This window comes from Temnothorax curvispinosus, unplaced genomic scaffold (genome assembly GCF_003070985.1).
Source record: "Temnothorax curvispinosus isolate PA1 unplaced genomic scaffold, ASM307098v1 QBEX01013138.1, whole genome shotgun sequence".
In the NCBI taxonomy this organism is placed as follows: domain Eukaryota; kingdom Metazoa; phylum Arthropoda; class Insecta; order Hymenoptera; family Formicidae; genus Temnothorax; species Temnothorax curvispinosus.
The window spans coordinates 1738945-1763006 of NW_020222918.1; the positions used below are offsets into that span (position 1 = coordinate 1738945).

The 24062-nt window shown below is 36.3% G+C and overlaps 1 protein-coding gene across 1 annotated transcript; it reads left to right on the forward strand.

The window, feature by feature from the left end:
- Positions 1-224: 224 nt before the first annotated feature.
- On the forward strand, positions 225-24054 carry LOC112463309. The gene is made up of 11 exons (XM_025029641.1): positions 225-2963; positions 8635-8791; positions 11387-11503; positions 16686-16873; positions 19442-19657; positions 20362-20512; positions 20758-20948; positions 21508-21737; positions 22209-22311; positions 22960-23287; positions 23600-24054. Exons 1-11 carry the CDS (start codon positions 981-983, stop codon positions 23890-23892), a joined length of 3957 nt encoding a protein of 1318 aa, XP_024885409.1. The 5' UTR covers positions 225-980; the 3' UTR covers positions 23893-24054.
- Positions 24055-24062: the final 8 nt, after the last annotated feature.

Genomic DNA, 24062 nt, shown 5'->3' on the forward strand with positions numbered 1-24062 from the left:
GGCAGTCTCTATATCTCTATACCTCTATACCTCTTCCTCGGTCTGGTCCATCGCTGTCGTCTCTGCAGCGTCATCCATATACTCTCTTACACTCGCCGCTTGTTCGCTCGCGTTTCCGCACGCGAGCAAGGTGGAAAGGGAGAGAAGAGGGGCAAAGACGCTTTTAGACACGGAGCGTCCACGAGCGTCGCGATGCCTTGAGGAGCAGTAGTCGCGTATCTTAGCTTCCACCTTGCCGGCTCACACGGGCAACTTGTAACGTTTGCGTTCGATTTCGACGTCTATCTACGAACGTCATATTGTTTTACCCTGTTGTTTTACCTCTCGCAATGACCTCGCTATCTGGAGATATCTGGAGTTTCGTAGGCTGCGCACGACAGTGAGAAGAAATTTTCGTTTGCAGTATCTCTTCAATTTCCACTGATCTTACTAAACGAGATTTATTCGAGTATTATTCGAGTCGGCGCGGAGCTTTTTAGCTAGCCGCTATTTGGATCATACGTCGCGTAATAGGTATAAGCGGCTGCTTCTCTTTAACCCGAATTTCCCTCGTCGAAGCCAGCCGCGTTTGGCATTCGATCGTCTAGTGAGTCCAGTCGTCGCTTGCCCAGCAGTGGAATTATCATCGTCGCCATCCCTCGGATCGATTCTCGTTTCGATAGATAAAGTTTTACCTCGGTAATAAAGTGTTTAAGTAAAATGACGTACGTCTGCCTTGTGCGAAACGTATTTGTTTCGCTCGAATGTGTCCTGCAGTGAAAGGTGAGATGATGGTAAAGATCGCTGATCGTCGCGAGTGAGTAGAAAAAGAAATATATACGCGCCTATGCCGGCTGGCATGGTAGAGTGACCGAGTGGTTGGACGACGGGGTGGTGGACGGCCGTGGTGGACGCGGACCGTCCCTATCGTGGACGATACACCGGAGAGACACAATTCCGCGAAGGTGGTTCGCGTGGCGAGACGGGACAAGGACGCGACGATGGCAGAGCGTCCCGGTGGAGGCAGGAGACGCTCGCGTCATGACAGTGCGGACGCCGCGAGTTCGATACGCGGGACACCGCCTACGTCCAAAGACCGTCGAACTAAACGGTCCGGCAAGCCCGTCAAGGAGCGATGGCTGCTCACCAGAAAGACGTGGCGATACATGGCCGATGCCGGCCGACGTCTCATCCCCGACGGTACCCACAATCGCCCAGAGGACATACCGAAGATCGAGCAATACTTTCAAGAGGTATGTCAGAAAGAACCGCGCTTTCTGCTCTGGAGGAAGGCCTCGTATCCCGGCAGTCTGGGCTTTCGCGCTCAACGACGCCGCAGACAGATCAAAGGCGGCAGCTGCCGAACCCAGGCTAGCTCGGCCGACGAGGCCGATGACGTTAGGAGCTCGCCGCAGAGCTTCGTCCTTTGCGCGACCACGTCTGGCAAATTTGATCTGGCGAAGGCGAAGAGAGAGTGGTTGCTGACGTCAGGCGGGAGCAACGACGGCGGTGGTGAGGGCGGTGGCGGTGGCGCTGACTTTGGTGGCGACGGTGATGGCGACGACGGTAGCGCGCCATCCAGTCCGATAACGCGTCGCAAAACACCTCAGGAGGACACCGAGGCCAAGGAGCTGGCCGACATGCTACAAAAGTACCTGAACATGCAGGGTGACGCGGCCAGTCCGACGAGGATGGTCGTCGAGTCGCACGGGGCAGCCCAACGGACGGAAGGGAAAGAGCCCTTTGACTATCGTAGCCTGATAGATAAGCTGCAACAGCATCTAAATACGATTGTTGCTCAAGCTAAACGTGAGCAGGTCTCTCCTAGTCAGGGCACTTGCAGGGGGAAAGATGCCGTGGTTCCGGCATCCATGTTGCCATATCAGGGTGATTATGTTCATAAGTCGCTAATGGAGACGCTGAGTCGTTATTACGGCAAATTATCTTCTCGGGAGCACGTTATATCTGATATATTGACAGATCGAAAACTCCTCGAAAAGCTCTATTTCGATCTGAGATGCACCAGAGGTTTCAGGGGACCTCGAGCAACCGGGGCGTACAGCTCGCCATCCGCTCGATGGTGGGCTCACGAGACTAGTGGGACGTCTATCAAAGAATCTAGTAATCGATCACCCAGAAGGGACCCGATCTCACCACCGCCTCTAATCGCTGTTCAAGAACCTAGCACCGATCGAAACTTTCTCGATAATGGCGTGCAAACCGAGCCGATTTCTCAAGATGTCCTCGACACCTGTCTATTGGAGAAGGAAAGGGAAGAGTTGTCGCAAAAGGAGCAGATGTCACCCAAGTCCAGCGGACGAAGACGCAGTAGCGTCGACAACGACGACGTATCACCGTCCGTGGGTGACACCATCAAGAGGTATCTGCGGATGGCGCGGAAGAAGTCCGTGGACGCGGACAAAATCGATCGATTTAAGCGGGTCAATTATGATCGGAATTTACGTAATATCAAAGCCAAGGGTGAGATTACCAAGCCTGGCGACGACGACGGCAATAACAAGGGCTGCCAGACGGAGGACAATTGGATGATACATTATCGTGAGATGTCCTCTTCCGGTCCCGGAGCCTTAGCCGGAGAGGTCCCGTCCGAGAATTTATCGGATGCTGATACGACGACGTCTCCGCCAGTCAGCAGAAACGCCAGTTCCCGAAGCAGCATCGATGCCGGTCTCGGTTCCGAAGAGGCCTCTTTCACCCCCGTAAAACATCCCCATCACCATCACTTCCTATCCCATCTCTTGCACGGTTCCAACTCGCATAAGGATAAGCCGCACTCGGCACCCGGTTCGCCGGCACTCACGTCATCGTCCGCCAATTCCGCAGGTGGCACAGCGATGCAGAAGAGCAAGTCCTCGAGTAGCGTGGTGCATCACGGCAGCCGGCTGGTGGCAAAGAAGATTTGGCGGTCCAGGAGCAAGAGCACATCGAGGGCGTCGCATCAGCCGTCGGCGTGGACTCCTCAGGTGAGTCTTCTTCCACTTGTATATACATAATTGTTGATTACTTTAGCATGCCTTTGGTGTAATCAGCAAAGAACGCGTGCACGGTGTCAAGGAGTTTTAGACCACAATCTTTTTTATCTTTCTTTATATCTTCATTATATCTTATATTTCTATTATAAACAGACTTCGAAATTCTTGAGAGGTGCAATTTAATTTGCAATAACTAATTACATTTTCAACTCTTTCATTAATGAAACCTTAACAACTGCTCGTGTTTATATTCTAAAAGACTTTAACGTTAAAGTATGAAATTTGGTATTTTCATGAGAACGGTCTCTTTACGTATAATTCTGATAACGAAATATGATATTTTGGACTGATTTCAATTTTTCAACTTCCTCCAGAATAATAAAGACACCCAGTTTTTCATATTTGTTGAGTGTAAGCAGAACTGGAAAAAGTCTGGCAGAAAGTCGCACAATACGCGCGCGCGTGTGTGCTGTCGAAAACTATTTCAACTAAAATAAATATTTAATTAATGAAATAGTTTGTTTTCATGAAATCGTTAAAATCGAAAATATACATATACATTCTCCTTCGTGTAATTCTGATTTTACTGAATATAGCGGTAGTTACATTTATAGCGTAGAGTTATGTGTAGAATTTTCTTCACCATTTGTGATAAGATGCGACAGCTGAGAGCAGAAATGAATTGCGTCTTCTGGAAATTATATTCAATATATCTCGTAGACTTTCCAATGAACTATAGCGAGCGCATTCTTTGGCGTCTCCGCGAGATTAGCAAAAAGCTTAATAAAAAGGAACAGTAGATATCATGAATTTGGCATAGACCTGCATTTTCGTAATGGCAACTTTTGGCGGTGGTATCCATGCTATGTATTTGAAGCAGGAATATCTTTTGAAAGAGAGAGCACGAATAAGATTCTGAATTATAAGGATATTTGTCAAAATTGGCAATTGGTGCCTACGCTATTTTTAGAGGAAGTCTTTTTCTTGCAAATTAATTCCAGTATGAAAAATTATTTATAGTTATTACAATGTAAATATTTTTTATAAACGTGATAAAGAATAATACTGCGAGCATGCCTCTCTCCCTCCCTCCTTCTCTTTCCATTTGTTCGCAAGATATACGTTATATTATAATCTTCAATTTTGTAAAAATATGTTTGGAAACAATCCGTTTAAAATAACATGCCATTATTCACATGTGTCTCTAATATGAAAGAAAGAAAATTCCTAATATACATATTTATATTCTTCCCCGTATTTGCCCTTAGCGGGTCTCCAATTTAAACTATCATTTATAATTTAAATAATGATGATAAATGTCTTGATATAAATTTTATTAAGGGCAATTTTTTCACATTTATATTTAACTTTATTTTTAAATTATAATTTAAATTAAACTTTTTTCAAAGTTTATAGTTTATAGAATGTTTTTTTTCCATGGCGAGAGAGAGCTGTGTATCGGTATGTATCTATATAGGTATGTACTGTATTCGATAATCATGCGATTCTTTTTTTTTCGTATAAAGAGAAAATGTGAAAGAAGAAAAAAAGGGAGTCGACCTTGTGGCAGACATTCTCGTTAAGCGGTAAGCGCGATAACCAATTTAGGGCCTCGGAATTTCGCTGGCGCCGCCAGAAATAGTCAGCCAACGCGTGCGCGCGCGCACAGCGATGTGTATAAACTATACTTAAATCCTGCTGCTGCTACTACTACTTTACTCGGATATATACCCACACACTAAAATCAAAGTCTATTACCACCGGCACGATCTCCATGCTATTCTCATGTGGCGTTTCTCCGTTATTCCACACAACGAATAATACATCACGGAATCGCAAAGGAAAAAGAAATCGTCTCTCGTAACATGGAAAATTGAATTTACTTAGGCCACTGAAGTACACTGTTTAATGTGTCAGTATTTATAATCAGAATTAATTTCTACTTAAAGAGGAAAAATTATGGAATGTTTGACATAATCAATAGTTAAATATTTTCAGATATATATGGATTTATGGAGAGATATATATTATATGTATATCCATAAAATTGGGAAATATTTAGCTATTAATGGGTATTATTTTTACATCTTATAAGAGATGTCATTGATAGTAGACATATTTGAATAAACAATTTCTCTGGCTTAAACATGATATTATGTATCTACTTATTGAAAATTTAATTGAAAATTATACTTTGTTCAAATTCTCTACGATACTGTAAATTTACAAATTTTAATAGTAACTATCCCTGTGTCATGTTCTTTGTTAAAGTAGAGTCTAATGCAAATTAGTTAAAAAATTCGATCTTATTACTTGCATGTCTGATATATGATACATAATTTGCTAAAATTCCCATTTCTTTGATTGTCTACAACTCAAAAACTGTTTGTATTTTGAAAAGTTTGCTAACAAAAATTATTTAAGTTGTGAACACGAAATATTGCTCTTTACGCGAAATTCACTTGTCGCTGTAATTTTGCATAAGTAATCATATTAATAAAATAATATAATATCATAAGGAAAAAATTTTTGTTAAATAGATATTGTTCAATGCTTTTTGTGGCTGAATAAACAAAAAATAAAAGAAAAGGGAAAAATATTTTGATCGAACAAGGAACGACAATGACGCGGACGCGACAGTAGAAAATTGATATTGTTCAAGATGAGGCCATTTGCATTTGCATAGAAGATGATTTGCTCATATATGTATCCCTTTTTCATCTTTATGTGATTTCGCTAGATCTTTTCTCGCGAATTTTCTCCAGAGATATCTTCTTCATTTAAACTCCGTGTGTTCCATGCAAGGTCTTTTGTAGGCGTCGACAAGCCTTCGGAATGTGCAAAAGGCAACTAGCAATTCTCTTTGGATGATTAACAAGCGCGTCACGAACCTTTCTAATCTTCTCCATTTTGTATTAATCTGTTAATTTCCGTGCGCGCGCATAAAGGCTATCGAATACGTTGAAAATAAGCAAATTATTCTGAATAATAACAGCAAATTCTAATCGTATACCAGCGATAGCAAAGTAATATATTTACAGAAAATTTCAGAAGAAAATTAAAATTTATAATCTAAAATCTCTATAAAGATATATGAGGGTATCGTGTTAAATCGAGTTTTATACTATATAATGAAACATACATTTTAATTTTCCACCAATATTTATCTAATATACTGTAGAGAAGCTTGTAGGTATTATATTGTCAAATCGTATTAACATGTCTGTTCTTAGTAACGTGTTAATCGTGGTAAAACACGTCTCGGCTATTTCCATTTTTCGTTCGACTGTGATAACGTCAGCGAAATAAATAGCAACTTAACAGGTGGAAAATGTTTGAAATTCGATGAAACGTGTAAGCGTATCACTGACTTTCATTGCCGCAATATTATTTCATCGCACCATGCATGGCGCCACGCCATATCTTACAAAATGTCATTACTTACGTTCTATACTCCCGTCTCTCGTAGTTTCATTTGTCACATTGCAACGAGATAACATAATGTGTGATGGCGTCTATTATTTCATGTGATAAACTACCAACATCACATATAATACAGATATGCAATTTATTTCATTTTCTTTACATTTTCTCATACTCGCGTTCTTTTCGCTGATAATTCAGCATTATTTATCAGAGTTGTTCGCTTATTTTATTGGTTTTATTTTGGTTTAATATGTATTTTTTAAGAGAACGTGATTGCAAAATTATTACAGATAAAGATTATGTCTCCTCTACTCACAACAGAATAGTTATAAACAAAAATGGAATTGATAGATCATGATATAGATTATTTGAAATATAAAACTAAACTATATCTTTCATACTGCAAAATTGTTATATATAATACACATATATCAATATTGCATTAAATTATATTTATTGCAACGTATTAATAATTATAATATTACACACAATCAAACATTTGATTTAAACTTATGCTTGTCTATAGAAATAGATTCAAAATAATGGATTTTGTATTTATTAAACTTCCGTGTTAATAAGATTGCGAATAAATTATAACACTAAAAAACTTAACTAAACAATTTTCTTGAATTTTTCTCTCCAAGTTGTTTTCAGTTTGCCGCACATATTTATTTCTTCTTTTCATAGCTCGCGGTATACTGCAAATATACATATGAATGCATATAACATGATACATGTTGCATTCCTACTGTACCATTCTTACAAATACACTAACAAAAGAATTGTTGGTGAATAATAATAACCATTACTCGTACTTTTTTTCTTTTCTTTAGATCTCTTCGATGCCACGAGATATCATAAGAATGTATGGTTACAGAGGACATACAAAAATATATTTGCTGTAAATCGCAAAAGGGAGCAAAGAACGTTAAACAAATGCTATTTTCTTTTCTATTAACTGTCAAAAACTGATCCAGCAACATAATCTGAGCTCGCCTTATTTTTAGTAGTTCGCGATTGATAAGTTTACAAATAGCGAAAGTAACTGATGAACCGATGGAAGTCGTTCCTCTGCAATTTTTGTCGACACACACACACGTAAATACGCGTACGCGTACATGTCATATGGTTCATAAATATAATTAATAAATAAAAACATGTATATTTCATTTCCCTCTACGTATAGTGTACTGAAATTGGAATATAAAATATTTATTGTATGTGTCATTGTTATGTCAATTAAAAGCAGATATAATTATTTCCTGTTAAACATTTCAATTCATTACGTCATTCGATGTAATTTAAACTTGGCTCGATTCTGCTATCTTGAAAACACGAGCGAAATATTCAGACAATTTCGTCTCTTGCAAGATTAACTCGATCTTATCCATGAAGCAGAACGAAAATGTTAGGAATTATGATCCGTTATGTTGCATTTCCTCGTTATATTTTGCGTTTCCTGAACATTACCTGCATAAGGGAAAGGTACCTATATCCGAACACCTTTATTATTTATAAGTATAACGCGAATTAAAATTAAAGATAAAAGTATAAAAGATAAAAGTTTTTTCTTGTAGTTTGAAACTTCAGTTATAATATCCAAACGTTTATTTTCATAAATTTATATTTTTTTAAAAGTATCTAAACACAGATACGTGTTCAGGCACATTTCCTATGCTTAAGTGTTCGGGTATTGGTACCTTTCCCTTATCTCTTTATCTGTGGAGTGCATGAGGATTACCGCTGGTCTATTCTAAAAATGTTATGAGACACACACACACACACACACGTGTGTATAGACATAATTATATTAACTATTAATAAACAAGAATATATCGCGATTCTAATACGTTTTAAGTTCGTCCAAGTTATGAAACCGCTGTCAAACGAATCGATAACGCTGAAGATAATTTGCGGAACTTAGGAGCTACGGATCCATCTCGGTGGCGAGTTTATAAATTTTAATTTCGCGGTTTTACATGATAAGATTAATTTGAATAATCGTTGCATGATAACGAGGAGCGCCAAGATGCCGGAATTAAATTTTGTTCAGAAATTCTGTCGCTTGACAAGATATTTTGCGCTTAATACTGTGCTCAGTTTATACGCTATATACTGTCTCTCTCGTCGCGATGACATGCTAAAAATTCATTCAAGATCCGTCAAGTATATAATTCACGATAGCCAGCCTTATATTAAATTCACTAGAGAATGCATCATTTCTTTTCTATCGCAGGGAAAGTGTACATGGGCAGGCACAGGGAATCGGCGTGTAACTCTACAGGATACATCGTTGCGAACACTGTCCGATATTGAGAGGAAAGTCCTCTGCAAGGTAGCCGTAGCGAAACTTCAAGCTCTCAATCTGGGTGTACATATTAGACCACCGAGCGGTAAGTAGTCAATCAAAAGAGCTTAATAGGAATTTCAATAAGCTACGTACAAAGTTTTTTTTTTACAAAAGAACAAAAAAAGACAATATCATTTGCACAATTCATGTATATTTTTTAATTGCCTCCATTCTCGAATGATATCCACTTCGTACAATCTTCTTGAACGCTCTACATCTACATCCGCGCTCCGTTCCTTGAAATCCTCGGAAAGAATTTCTTCAGCACATGCAATTCCATTAAGGCCATCTGCGTGCCATGTTGCGTTAGTCCGTAGAATATAGTTAATATAGTTGCTTCGGAATGAAGGCGAAAGAAAAGAGGAAACTACGTCCAACGAAATTCCTGGCGTATTTAAGCGCGCGGCGGCGCGGCGCCCGCTGGCTTTTATTTAACAAACAGCGATGAGAGTCATGAATTTCTTGGATGCTTTTGTATGCCCTATAGAATCGAATCCTTATGCTTTCTCGTCAACGCTGCCGCAGTATACGATGTAAGTCCGTGACGTGAAGCTTCTTTTATTTCCTTTCAACGTAATTTTAAGGAGGTTCGATGGCTTCATCGGAGGGAGTAGTGGGACGCGGGGGTTCTGGAAACAGCGCACTAGCGTTTGAAGTAGTGGGAATGAAGGGGATTGCTCTGATTGGTCGCCGCGTGTATAATGCGTGCTGCTGTTCACGTCGTTCACGACCATGACAGTCTATGCAGACGAAAAATCAAGCAATTTATGCTTTAATAATTAATTTTTCTACGAAATGTGCGGTAACCTTCCCCTTTCTTTCGCTCATTTATTTGTAAATTATTAAGTTACATGTGCAAATTTCTTTTTCTTTATCATTTGCATTTTTTCTTGCACTTATTTCATTCTGAATAAGGTATATGCAATATGTCATTTCCCATAAAAACCATAAGAACCTATGTTAAAAATGCAGCCAGTTTCATGCAATTTTAATATGTTGTTCTGGAATGCAAAATAGAATTATGTGAATTTTTTGGGAATTTTTCACCGTCTCGTTTTGAAATAAATCTACTCCTAAAATTGTACTTTTTAGGTTTTTGGAGTAGATTTTTTTCAAAACGGGACGGTGAAAAATTCCCAAAAAATTCACATAATTCTATTTTGCATTGCAGAACAACATATTAAAATTTCATGAAATTCTCTGCATTTTGTTGTAGCCATCGAACAACCTTAACGTCAATTTTTTTAGCTGTTATATTTTCTTATATTTTTATGCTCGAGTCAACTTTTCTTGTGTGCCAAAATTTCAAAAATTATTATATATCTAAATAAATTTCTTTATTAGATGATTAGATTAATCTTAATTTACACTTAATTTAAAGGAATGATATGTAATAGAAATATGGAAAATATAAAAAATATTTTTTATTTACCTTCCTTTTTAATCAGATAACTCAAGATTGATCAATTTCACGTTACATTTGAATAGGACATGGTTCGATATTATGTGCACATAAAACAACTTTTATTTCTTTAAAAAATTTAATTTTTGATCGATCGACCACCTTCTTACAAGGATTCGAGTAATAATAAGAGTGGGGGGGGGGGAATCTCGTAATCTCGTAATCTATAATATCTTCGTATGTGTATCTAATTGTGAGACATTACTTCGAAATCTATCGCGAAAGCATCATTCGGCTGTCTCGTTTCAACTCCAGATGATTGACGTGTTTATGACCGCGAGTGTTCGCTCACAGTGAAGTAATCACTTGAATTTCCTCCTCTTGAATGGTGTCTCCTCTTTCGTGAACCTATTTGTGATAAAAGCGAACGAGAGAACCTGAATGCAATTAAAGCTTTGTCATTGTATTATAAAATAGAACGACTATAACTGCATATAATAGAAATACGAGTATTAGAGATTGGAAAGAACTTTCACCGCAATAAATCATTTTTAGATTGAACCCAACTTTGACTTTATTCGTTATACTTTTCATCAAACACATATCTAGCCTCTGTAATAATCTTTCTAAAAAAAAAAAAAAAAAATTAATATGCTATTTATTGCTATTTATTTAAATTTTTATAGCTAATTACATTAAATTAGAAACGTAATTAATCATAATGTGAATGCTATTGTATTATGTCAAAAACAAGAAGCAAAATTCACGGGTTTCATAAAATGTGTGTGTATGTGTGTGTGTTCCTATACTGCGTATATATTATGCCGCCAGCTAAAATTTTTGTACCAATTTTTGTAAAACTGAATTTCGGAACTTCTGCTTTTAATTACGCGGATATTATATTAATCATATGGTTATATAAAAGGCTATATAAAAAAGGTTATATAATTATATAAAAACATAGAAATAATTCACATTATTTAATTATATTATTGTGAAACTTCCTCTTGTTCTTTCTTATTCGATATTTATTAATGCAGCTTTGAGCTATAATTGACTTTTAGCAAAGATTTCTTTTAAAATAGCTGCTTCTTATTAATTATTCCGCCAAGACAAAAGTAGACAATGCTCTGATTTTACAAATAGATTGCATAAGTAGTGAATTGTATTAAAATGTAAACGAAATGTGTCTCGGAATACGAAATTTGTGAGGTCGTTCTCTCTGTTTCCTTTCAGAATCGCTCAGCGCTGGGTCAGTGACCACGAAGCCAAAGAGACGAGCGTATTTGATAAAAAGGAAGGCTCTTACAACGGGCTTCTTTGACAATAAAGGGAAAGATGAGAAGGAAAAAGGTAAGTATAAAGCGCCAATTTCTATTATTTGTGCCGCCTGCACCCGCGGGCTACAGACTTAATTGTATTTTTATCGCGTTGAAAAACGATGAAAGATCGAGAATAAATGGTGGCGTTATTCATATCGCCGACCATATTTATCTCTTTCAATTAAAGGTCTTCGCGAACGAACGAGCTACAAATTCCATAGATATCATTCGATATCTGTGCAATTTATTTATAAGATAATATCGTAGAGACAAAGTATTGCGGTCATTAGGTCATTGGAACAAACGCCTGGGTTCAACGAAACGTTGTGCCCGGTCAACGAGCTTATCCAATCGCCTCAATGAGAATCTAAATATTTCTTTTATGGACGTACCCACAAAAGAAATTAAGTAGAGCATCAAAAATTTTAGAGTAATTCGATCTTTTATGTGACTCTTGCTAATACTAAGTTTAATCAGTTAATTATCTGTAAGGATTATTTACTTTTTATTTACTTTAATAAACAAATCGGCCGTGACTTGTTATAATTTTTCTATTAATTGATAAATTTTAATTTATATTGTTAAGACAAGTTATAAGTTATACACAAGTTGCAAATAATTTTTAGTTGACGCAAATACATTTTATATATATTATAAAATTGCTCAAATTCTTAACATTACTTATAATATGAGATATAATATTTGTAGAATATATATACAAAGTGCAAATTTGTTGCTTAACACTTTGAGTACCAAGCTGATTTCATCATTGAAGTTAATAAATCTAATATATTATATTAATATTTTATTACTTTTTTAAATGTTATAATAAAATTTATGTTATTTCTTTAATGTCTTAAAATTAGTAAAATTATTCTTAATCGCGGATAAATAAGACTGTCACTTACAAATGCATGACGGGGAATCTTTGCGGAAATTTACGCGTCGACATGGGTGACATAACACTCAAAGTGTTAACAAGTAATAATCCGTGCAAAGATTATCGTGATAGATAAGAAAAGTTTCTTGACAAACTTAGACAGACAAAGAAAGTAACGGTAGAAGCAACTTTTTCGCGTCTCTCTTTATGAATTATTTATTTATTTTCTTATTTTGTCTTGCCATGCAAACTGTCGGAATTTATTTGCACATGTAATGTAAACTAACGCTACGTTTTCTTTTTGCTTTGTCCAAATAAAATGTATAATAATGTCATTATTTTATGGAATTATATTTCTTCTTTGCAAAGATATTATTTGTATGATTCTCAATTTTCGATACAGGAATATAATTAAAATATTGAATTATGAACAAATGAATTATTCTAGTTATACAGCAAGAGCTTAGAATTTATCGAAATTGTGGCGAGAGGGTAACGAATCATACAAGGACATTTATTCGATCGAAGCAATAATTAAGATGTGCGCAGTTATATAGAAAACATAGAAAACCGCGTATTTAACGGACGAATAATTTATGGCGCAATTATTTATTTGGAGAATAACTAGTTCAGTTATTTTCAGACAGACGCAATAGAACGCCGAAGTGCGAGGGAGTGCTCGCTCTATCACTCGATACGTTTACGACATTCCTGTGCGTATACGTATGTATATATGCATATGATTTATATATATAAATCTATACGGCACACAAAGACAAATATTACTCTTGGGACAAATATCTAATCTATTTTAGTCGACTGTTTGTAGCCTCGCTACTTCGAATTCCATGCTTGGTCATTTATGAAAAGTAAGTCAAGTAAACCGCTTGCTAAAAACATTTGCCAAACACATTTATTTTAATTTAATCGAATAAACACTTCTTTTATCAATTATTGTTTAGATAATAAAAACAAGTAAATAAAACAAAAGCAACTAGTTCTGATGGCCTTGTTATTATGTTAAAAATACAATAAAGAAATTATATCAGAAAAATAATGTACCATGAAAATTTCACCGTGAAAGTTCACCGTGGAAAAGTCTCTGTGAAGAAGCGCAGATAGCATTATACTATTCGATGCATTCTGCGAGACTTTTTGCAAAATATAAATTAAAGATATTTTTGTAGATCATATGCCAGAATCACATGTATAATCTTTTTCGTCGAGTATTCTCATATCGGCAGAATGGTTACGCGAGGAAACTGCAATTTTCTGCAACCTTATCGCCTGGTGTATATCTCCCGCGTACCTACCCCATAACATGTACGCTCTAAGCTTCAGCTCTCATTCCGTCTCATTGCAGCGAGTTAATTATGCACTCTGTAAGTGTTCCTCGGAAATGTTCCAATAATCGGAAAAAAAATCGGAGCATCTACTTACAATTAGTTACGTAGAGGTGGCAAAGAAGGGGCGTATTAGCTTCGACCGGCCAGGCTGGTATGAGACACAATTTCGTCGTCTAAAATTAGTCGGAGAGTGCTCGGTAGCGGCACATATTTCCGCATATATCAGGTTTATTTGTGGTTCGCGCGCGTTGAGTACAAGCGCCCATGCATAGGGACACCAGACGTCAATTGGGAGACTTCGCCAATAAAGTGCTCTCACTCCCTTTAATGCACCACCCTTTAGTGTCTTGTTCGAGCGACTGCAACTGCGACTGCATGGATCGCGCGACTTATAAGCCATGAGCTAAAACTTTATCTCTAAAGTGTACAAAAACGGAATAGATACATATATTTATTTGTCCTTGAGATAAAACCTACGAGACGTTGTGCTTTTAAAAGATAAATCAATCCAATCTTTTACTTTATTAACCCTGTAATAAGAAAAGAAACAATATTATTTATACATTATATAAAAATAATATAAAAAGTTGTAGATATTGAAAGAAAATTAATAAATAAAGTACAGAAAAAAACAAAAGAGGAACAAAAATCATAATAGACGTCTTTATATGTGATGTAAAAGATAAAATATTCTCTCTCTCTCTCTCTCTCCCTCCCTCTTTCTCTCTCTCTCTCCCCCCTCTCTCTCTACCTCTCTCTACCTCTCTACCTCTCTACCTCTCTACCTCTCTACCTCTCTCTACCTCTCTACCTCCTCTCTACCTCTCTCTACCTTTCTACCTCTCTCTACCTCTCTCTACCTCTCTACCTCTCTCTACTTCTCTACCTTTCTACCTATCTACCTATCTACCTATCTACCTATCTATCTAATCTATCTAATCTATCTATCTATCTTATATCTTCTGACTAGTCACAAGCTGAACTAAATAGTTATGTTTTTTTGTCTGACATTAATTTCATTTTATGTAATATATTTTAAATAATTGCATACGAAACATTTAGTAATGCTAAAGTGATATATTAAAAATGAAAACTAGAATTAGATTTTAATAAATTGACAAACAAGATTCAATTACTGATTTGTCACGTAATAGAAGAGTTTACAGAAGAGGCATAAATAACCACGATCGTATTGTTTTGACAAATTAATCCTTCTTAAACATAAAACAACACCAGGGAATTCAAATCCATAAATTTTATTCCCAAAGTACGTTAATGTGATCTAAATACACAGAGATAAACCAAGTTGCATCTACATATAAATATACCTATCAGGAAATGTCAATTACTTAAACGTGTGTGTGCAACAAGATACACCGAGGATATTTATACACTCAATGCCCATATGCTCGCGCACTCCGCGCGTCTAAATACGTACCCAACATCGCCGGACCTATCGTACGGGGGTGGCAAAGTGTTGACGATCGATGCCGATCGTTTCGACACTTCCAAGAAGAGAGGCTCGTTCTCTTCGCACATTGTAGTAAGCGTAAAGTGCCTCGTGTTCCGCGTATTCGAAAGGCACGTTTTGTTAAGTTTTGAAGTGAGAAAAGCCGAAATGGCCCAGATCGCGGTCTATAATCGGACCAGTATAGGGACCTGCAGTATATGTATACGATTCGTTACCTGTCGGTTTTCTGACTTAAATTAACGTATTAAATCACAAGTAATATCAAGTAATTTAGAGTAATTAATTAATTGATTAAATAACAAAGGAAGTAGTATATACCGCATAAGTAAAATCCAATGCAAATATTACAAGTTTAAAATATCATATGAAAACGTAGAATGATTACGAGCAAGTAGCTAGGAAAATAAATCGAAATGTTAGAAAGATACTGTTATTGAGTATCACTCGTATGAAAAGTGATCAGTGTGCCTTATCGAATTGGCAACGAATTGACGATTTTGATAAACACATTTTGATAAAGGAGTCTTTTACGTGGATGCGAATTGCTAGAATAGTTGGTGAAATTTTCTTCGTTTTTGATATTATAATATAATCGAAAACATACCAACGTAGATGATCGTGCGCGTGATCCTCAACGGGGGCGAGAAGGGGGGGACTCGTTACAAATGTGCTTTGAATTACTTGACTTTTATACCATGGCACGATCGATGAGCGAGGCAGACGTGGGCAGATTACGGAATCCCCGTCTGTCTTCAGATCGCAACTTTGCGTCTTGTAGAATACGTTTTTGGCGGCGATCTGAAAGGATGCGCGCAATACCTGGTAGGTGAAACGTTGATGCTAATTAGTAATTACTGTCACGTTGTACACGTCATTTCTAGGCACAGACTCTGCTTCTTCTAGTGTCAGGAATCGAGTCGTTAAAGTATCTCAAGCTGTATTGAATTAGCGGTATTAATGCAGACAGTCTGGATAATAATAGCAATGGTAAAATTAAAATGTAAAATTACTGTGTATGTTTATGTTAAAATTAATCTGAAATCATTAATAAAACAATAAATATATGTATATATAATTTTTAATAAAATAGAAATCTCCTATGGTTAAAAAATATATTAAAATTAAAATTAAAATTAAAATTAAAGTTAAAATTAATTAAATATCCTAATCTTATAATTCTTTTTCTAATATATAATAAAAAGTTGGGGTTACTCTTGCTTAGGGATAAGCTTTTGACTTGTTGAGAAAAAGAAATAAAATCTTTGTCATCACTATGTTCATATCAAAATTAGTGTATACTAATTCAAACAGAAATTTAAGATATTCGATATAAGAATCCGAATATCACATCTATAATAGTCATATTCAATGTTGTTAAATATTGACGATATAACATTCTTTAACGGAAAACGCAGAGTTTACTTATTATAGGTATTATGTACCTATATTAAACTAGAAAGTCTCAAGTCGAAATTATACAAATTCCTAAAATTTTTATCTACTTTGTTGTTTGCAGACGTCGCGGGTGGTCTAGTGTTTGGTATACCGCTATCGCAGTGCATAGAGAACGATAGGATCGCTAGAATCGCCGCTGGAGAGGTCACCGATGTTGGTTGCTTAAGCAGAAGTAGTCGGCACGGTAGTAGGGCCAGTTTCTCTAGCCTTATAGAAACACCAACAACTGTGACAGCGAAAACGGAAGAGGTAAGAAATTATTAGAAAACGACTCAGGATAAGTTTTCTTTCTTTTTTTCTTCTTTGAAAAAAATTCTTCTTATACAAGCAACTATAATATATAATCATCATGATTATTTCTTTAAGTTTTAAAATAAATCAGTTAATGAACTGATATTAGTTGGATAATACTTTTTACTAGTATTTTTGTTCTATTGTTATTGGGTATTACCCAATAACTTTTACTACAATGTGAAAGAATTGTATTGTTAAATATATTGTGTAAATTATTGTAGAAATGTTCGACGAGAGAGAGAGAGAGAGAGAGAGAGAGAGAGAGAGAGAGAGAGAGAGAGAGAGAAATATGAGTATTCGCAACTATACGTCGCGATTATGTATCTACTTCCATCGTTGTTAAAGTCGTTGACCTGTATTACTTACGAAAGTTTCTTTCGAGTGGTAAAGCTTGGCAACTGATCGACCGACCATTAAAGATGCGCCGCGAGCGACGGACAAATATAGAGACGTAAAACAGTATCATATATATATATATACACACACAAACCATATACAATTTATACAATTCTTAGCTCTTGTAATAAACATGAACAAACAGACGACTCACAAGAAATGCATCTACAACGTTTCTTTAGAAAAATGAAAGGCAATCTTATGTACGATTTTATGTAACCAAGTATTAAAACTAGAATATAAAAATTAATTTGAATAACGCCCAAAATTGCTAGTACATCGAAACATCGATGCGCGACGTTTTTCTCGGCGACGTCATTGCTAACGACGTCATTCTCGTTACATCATCGTCGCAGCCGAGGTAAGCGGTTTATCGATGACTATTTACGACACGGGCCAGATGTCGAGCTTGCAAGTGGTTATTTTTCGACAGATACATCTAATCGACAACTACGTATATGCACTTATCATAAGTTTCGTCTTGCTCTTAAGACTCGTCATCGGACTTATGCTATTCTAACATGACGATAATTAATTTCGATAATTAAAAATATTAATAAATTTTGATTTAAAAAAATATTTATATGTGGAAGCTAAAATTTTCCTATTTTACACTCACACGCGTAATTTGGAAATTAAATATAACTTATATAAGTTTTAACTTTACACACACATACACACACGCACACAGTAGCCCGTACTTTGAGATGGCATTAATTATTATGTTCGTCAATTTTTTTGTTAAGCGGTGTTAAGTAATATTTTTTTTAGAAACGCAAATAGAAAGAGAGAGAGAGAAGTATAAATATACGGAAATAAAATATTATTTTATATCGAATTAGTCAAGATAATTGATCATGGTAATGAACCAGTGCGCAACGTAACCAGAAATTGATGTATCGCTTGTACTTGAAATTTTTACAACCAAAAACTAAATTAGCTGTTTACGGGACTCGAAATATCTATGCTTCATCGGCAAAAATAGCACCAATATATTTTATATCTGTAATATATCTCTACCGCCTTCGCACACGTGCGTTACTTTCAGTTAATCCGATTAAAGATATTAACCGATTAATCTACAGTGAGAAGAAAAATAAATCAGTTTCATAATGTCAGCAACACTAAAGTTTTTATAACTAATTTTTATTATGCAAAAAAATTGTGATTTAATAACGATGTTTTATTTAATACATAAGACGTTATGCAAAGCGGCATAAACATTATATTTATCGTTTGGTCATATTCGTAAAATTTGATAAAAGCGGTTTTTATAAAAAAGAAAAAATTTAATAACAAAAGTTATTTAAATCGGAATTAAGTTAAGTGTCCCTTATACTTAGAAAATGTGAAAAAATTTGGCAAAAATTGAAATATTTTAAATGTAAAAGATATCGCCAAAAATTTAATTTATCTATCTCTATACCATCGTTTTTCTTGGCATCTTTGCGTCAGACCACGCCTAACACGGTTGATCGATCGTCTATATGTGACACGAGAAGGACGACATAGAATTCTCGTGCCGACGTCACGTGTGTCTCCCGCGTTCGAGGTGACATCATAGATCAGAGACGCAAATAGAAAGAGAACGGGATTGCTAATTTTAACCGCAGATTAATTAGGAACTCTTAATTTTACGAGGAATTTTATTTTACCATTCCCATCAAACGGTAGCGACGGTAGCGATCCGTCCACTAAAACCAATAATTACCGATTGTGCTTTTTTTTATATATGCTATAGCGTGTCGTTTGTGTAAATAAATTTGCGTGTCATTAAATGTGAGGAGACAATATCTCTTACGTTCCTGTACATAAGATTGAACGTTTAATTTTATAGATCATGAGCATTCAACAATACAAGGCTGTCCTTTTGTTTTAAATTTGATACGTAGTCTATTTTGAAAATAAATTATACATGTACATTCAAACATCGGAGACACATATTTAGGTCTTTTACAATATATGTATATTGAAAAAAGCCATGCAACAGTATATTTGCGGATCTCTAATTTCTGTTCTTGTGTATATCTTTCTTCTTCTTTCTTATACCTTTTATTTCCTGTGTATTTATGTTCTCTCTTATATTATACAAATGACATTTTCTTTTATTTCGATCTTCGGTCGCAGGAAGGTTCCTGCGAGTCCCTGTCGTCGAAAGGTGGTGCCCTTACAGGAAGCGATTCCGGAGTGCTCGAGTTGAGTGACAGTGGCGGAGGATGCTCTGCCAGTGAATGGGACATGGTACCAGGTATCGTGAGGCAGTGCATTAGACACCTCGAGGTCACTGGTCTCCGGACGCTAGGTGTGTTTCGCGTGTCACCCTCGAAAAAAAGGGTGAGGCAGGTATGTGCGATGTTTTCCTTTAATAATGACAAGAGAAATTTTCGTATTTAATTACCTCAATACTCATGTCGGAAAGAATATTAGCAATAACTGTATGACACGATTTTTCTTAACGCGAAAAATATTTCAAGACAATTAAGTTTATTCATACAATACAATGTGCGATCAGTTTGTAGGGTGGTTCTTTTAGTTTTAGGTATAATAATTTTTACTATTATATTTTTCTTTAAAAAAAAATGGGAAAAGTACGGGTACAGGTATAAATTTACATACGAGTACATGTGTAAAAACTCAACATTTTCATTAACAAGAATTAAATGTGTTCGATGTGCGCTCTCAATCACTGTTATTGGGTTAATGTGAGCTTAAATTGGAAATTGGCAATTCTTTCAGATATTATATATTTTCTTTTAGAAATAATCGGCAATATCGGATTTTCTCTTAATGTCTTTTTAATGCCATTACAATTAGCAATGGAAATTAAATATTTAGGCATCACAAACGGAGAATCGATTACCCCGACGATATAAAATATAAATTATATGACGATATAATTAATACATCAATTTTTATTTTAAATAACTCTAATGATTATATTAGATCTATTACATTTTCAAGTCACCACTTAGCAAATTTCTTCTGAAAGGTATATCTGTGTATCTTTTGTGCTAATTTTAAACGTGACATTTCCATAATTATTCCAGTTAAGAGAAGATTTTGATTGCGGTCGGGAGACGAAGATAGGTCCCGATCAATGTCCCCATGATGTAGCTACCCTCTTGAAGGAATATTTCCGTGATCTGCCAGATCCCTTACTTTGCAGGAATCTATATCAAGCCTTCGTGCACACTCAAAGTAAGCAAAAGTCAGATTTTAATCTGACATAAGCTGACGTTTTTTTCTAGCTTGTTTTTCGTAATCCAATCCCGACAGTGTACGCTGTACGCGTAAACTTTGCATTGCCGATTCAAAATTTGCTTGCGTGCTAAGATGTCGATTATTTCCTGCAATTTTTTTCTACTTTGCAATTCCAATTTGAATTTTTAATCTTCCAACTTGTGTTTGGCGGAAGCGTGACAAGCTATTAAAATATTTTCCAGAAATCAGAAACAGGCGACTACAGCAAGAAGCTTTGCAGCATCTTATTCAACTTCTACCCACACCCAATCGCGAAACTCTCTGGGCACTTCTCAACTTTTTGAGCGTCGTTGCAGCGAATAGTGAGGACCAAAAGAATGAGACAGGAGAGTGGATCCCAGGGAATAAAATGGACACGACAAATCTCGCGACTGTCAGTACCGCGTGGCATTTTTCAACTTTGATTTCTTTTCAATATATATTTTGTTCCGTTTTTTGGACTGCGCGTTACGCTTCGATAATTTCTCTCTCTTTCCCCCTCTTCTCTCCTCTTCCCCTCCCCACTTCCCAATTAAAATACGTAATAAAAATTCTTTATCAGTCGAAATATAAGTACAGCAACGGAATTTTAAACGGTGACGATGAGAGTTCTCACATTTCGAATTCACTTTCCTTAATCAATGCTGTTAAGAGCACAATCGAGTTAACTTTGACCAAGAAAATTCTTAACAAGAATAAACTTCGATTCTGTTTCTATAATTATTATATTATATAAGATTCCGCAAATGTTAATAGTATTTACGTCATTGCATTGTGACGAACATTTGTACCGAAATGTGTGATTAATTAATTCGAGCGATTAATTAATTTGAGCTGATATGTGTTCTTGGCTACCATCAATGATCATTACGAAAAAATCAAATTACATTAGGAATCGATATGTCAGGTTGGGTGATGTACAAATTAAAAACGCTCGATCACGCACGTTTCAGGTTTTTGCGCCAAATATCCTGCATTGCGTGAAGCCCGGTCAAGTGAGATCGGAGGTTTCAACGGAGAGGGCCGAAGAGAGAATAGATGTGATAAACGTGATGCGAGCACTTCTGGAACACACATCGACATTGTTCACGGTACCAGCGGCGCTATTGGATGAAGTATACCAGCACATGATGGATACTCATCCGGCGGAGTTGGATATCGCCCTGTCTCGTCGCATCGAAGAGTGAGTATCACATTTATTCGTTTATCATCATTTTTTTCAGCTTGAACAATTAATTTACAATTAATCGTCATGATAAGCACGTCCACACTTGAATTGTTTTATATATTGAATTATTGTAGTTAAATAATATCTGGATAATATTTTACAAAATACATTTAAGTTGTCAAAGGTCATATACTGATGTATTTTATAGTTCTGAAGCTAAGAATATTGCCAAGTAAGCGAACAATTATCTATTAATCTGCACGTTCTGTATCCATAAAATGTTTTATTGGTATATTTTTGATAAAAACACTTTTTGAGTCGTGAATTTTTGTTGTGAAAATTTTGAGTCAAGAAACTGTCTCTTCTATGAGCAACGATCGATCAACACTGTCAGGGTTATGAGATAATGATATTCTTCGTATATTTGCGGCCTTACGAATCGTAAAGACAAAAAGTTTAAGTAAAATTCCATACGTGCTTTTTCAGGCAATGCGGAGATGAAATAGACCCCTGTAGCGAGGCAGAGACGTTCTCGGTAGAAGAGACGTTGACTATGTCGACGACCACTGCGACAACGACGACGAAAAAGGTGCTATAAATTCCCATATTTGTTATCTGTTTACCTGACATTGTAATATTCGGAATTAATTCGCTGGAAAAATAAGAGATTTTGAAAAAGATTTTATGAGCGTCACTAAAGACTATATTGAGAAGCATGTTGTTAAAAGAGTGTAACTAGAAAAAGATAAAGAATAGCACCTAATTCTAAGTTTACCACCTCTCTCTCTCTCTCTCTCTTTCTCATGCGCGAGCGCCAAAATCCGCTTTAAATAAATAAAACTACATCTAACTCTAAACCATTCATACTTCAGACGCTTCAATCATGTATCAAGTTGTAGGTACATATAATATATATATTTTAAAACTATACTATATTTTTTACACGTATATGCATGGTTTTATATTTATTAACTAAAAACTAAAATACTTAGAATAAAAAAAATTGAATATTCTGAAATCAAAAACTCATATAACATTTATTGGATTTAGCATATATTAGCATAACTGATACAATTATAATAAAATATAACTTTTAATTAATATTTATTGTCAATGGAAAATCAAGGCATTATTTAAAAGTTAAATTATCATTATTATTAGTTTAAACATTATTTTAATAGTTGTTAATGTATTACGTGTCAAGTCTACTGGAACGAGAACGTTTCTTTTATTTCAGATGTGGACGAGAGAACAGTGTTTACATCAAACCGCTGGTGTCGGCGGTGATATTGGACCAAAGCATCGGCGACCAAAAAGACCAGGAAGTCGAAGGAAGGAGGAGGGCAGGAGCAACAGTGTCGATAGCGGATCGAGTGAGGATCCGTCCGATCTTCGGCGAAGATCTTCGCCGATAGTGATTACCGCCAGTCTCACCATACCCATGTCCGACGCGTTCACCTTGAACCTCGACGACCCGGACATTCCTTATATCGAGGAAACACCAAAGCAACCAAGCGCTCCTCCGAGACGACAGAGGCAGAGGTCCATTTCCGGTTGCAGCGAAGGTTCGTGTTGCATATCATTTGATATTATTGTAAAATCAAAATATATGAAATTCAGTAGATGTATGAAAAAAAAACGAGACAATATAGATATCAAGAACAATATAAATTATCAAATGCAGGCATCAGTTTTTAATTAAATTGGCCCCCTAAAGAATAATTTATATGTGACATTGATTCGTGTTATTTCAATAATTAATTTAATTTTAAGTCAATTTTACAAAACACAAACACAATAAAATTATATCTCGTCGTAAAATAATAAATTAAAAAAACAAAGTTTCTGTTATTTCAACCTAACGTTTCCGCTTTCAGGAGGAAGACACGGAAGTGACAGTGCCGTGGGTTCCTCGGCGACCCTGTCGGGCGATCAGGCGTTGAGTTCCCCGCCCTCATGGGCGTCATCGCCTCCAGCGAGTCCCGACAGCGCGGTCACCGCTGTTTCATACATCCCGGATCAGCAGGCGGTTCTCCAGAGAGTCTCATTCACGACCTCGAGCGAAGTAAGGCAGGTGAACAGATCGACTGGCCAGCAGGAAGCAAGTAGGAGTACAGCGGTACCGTACACGCCAAGCATCACTAGCATCGGTGGTGCTGTTTTGAGGTGAGTATCCTGTATATCCTGTTGCCGTTGCCCCCCTGTTGCTCCCTGTTGCACCCTGCTGCGGTTAGCTCCTTCCGCCCCTTCCTCTCTTCACATTAAGCTCTTTATTATTGTGAGAAAGCGGCAATCTTTGCAAAGTTTTGCACGGCTTGCTCGGATAAAAACTGAATTATT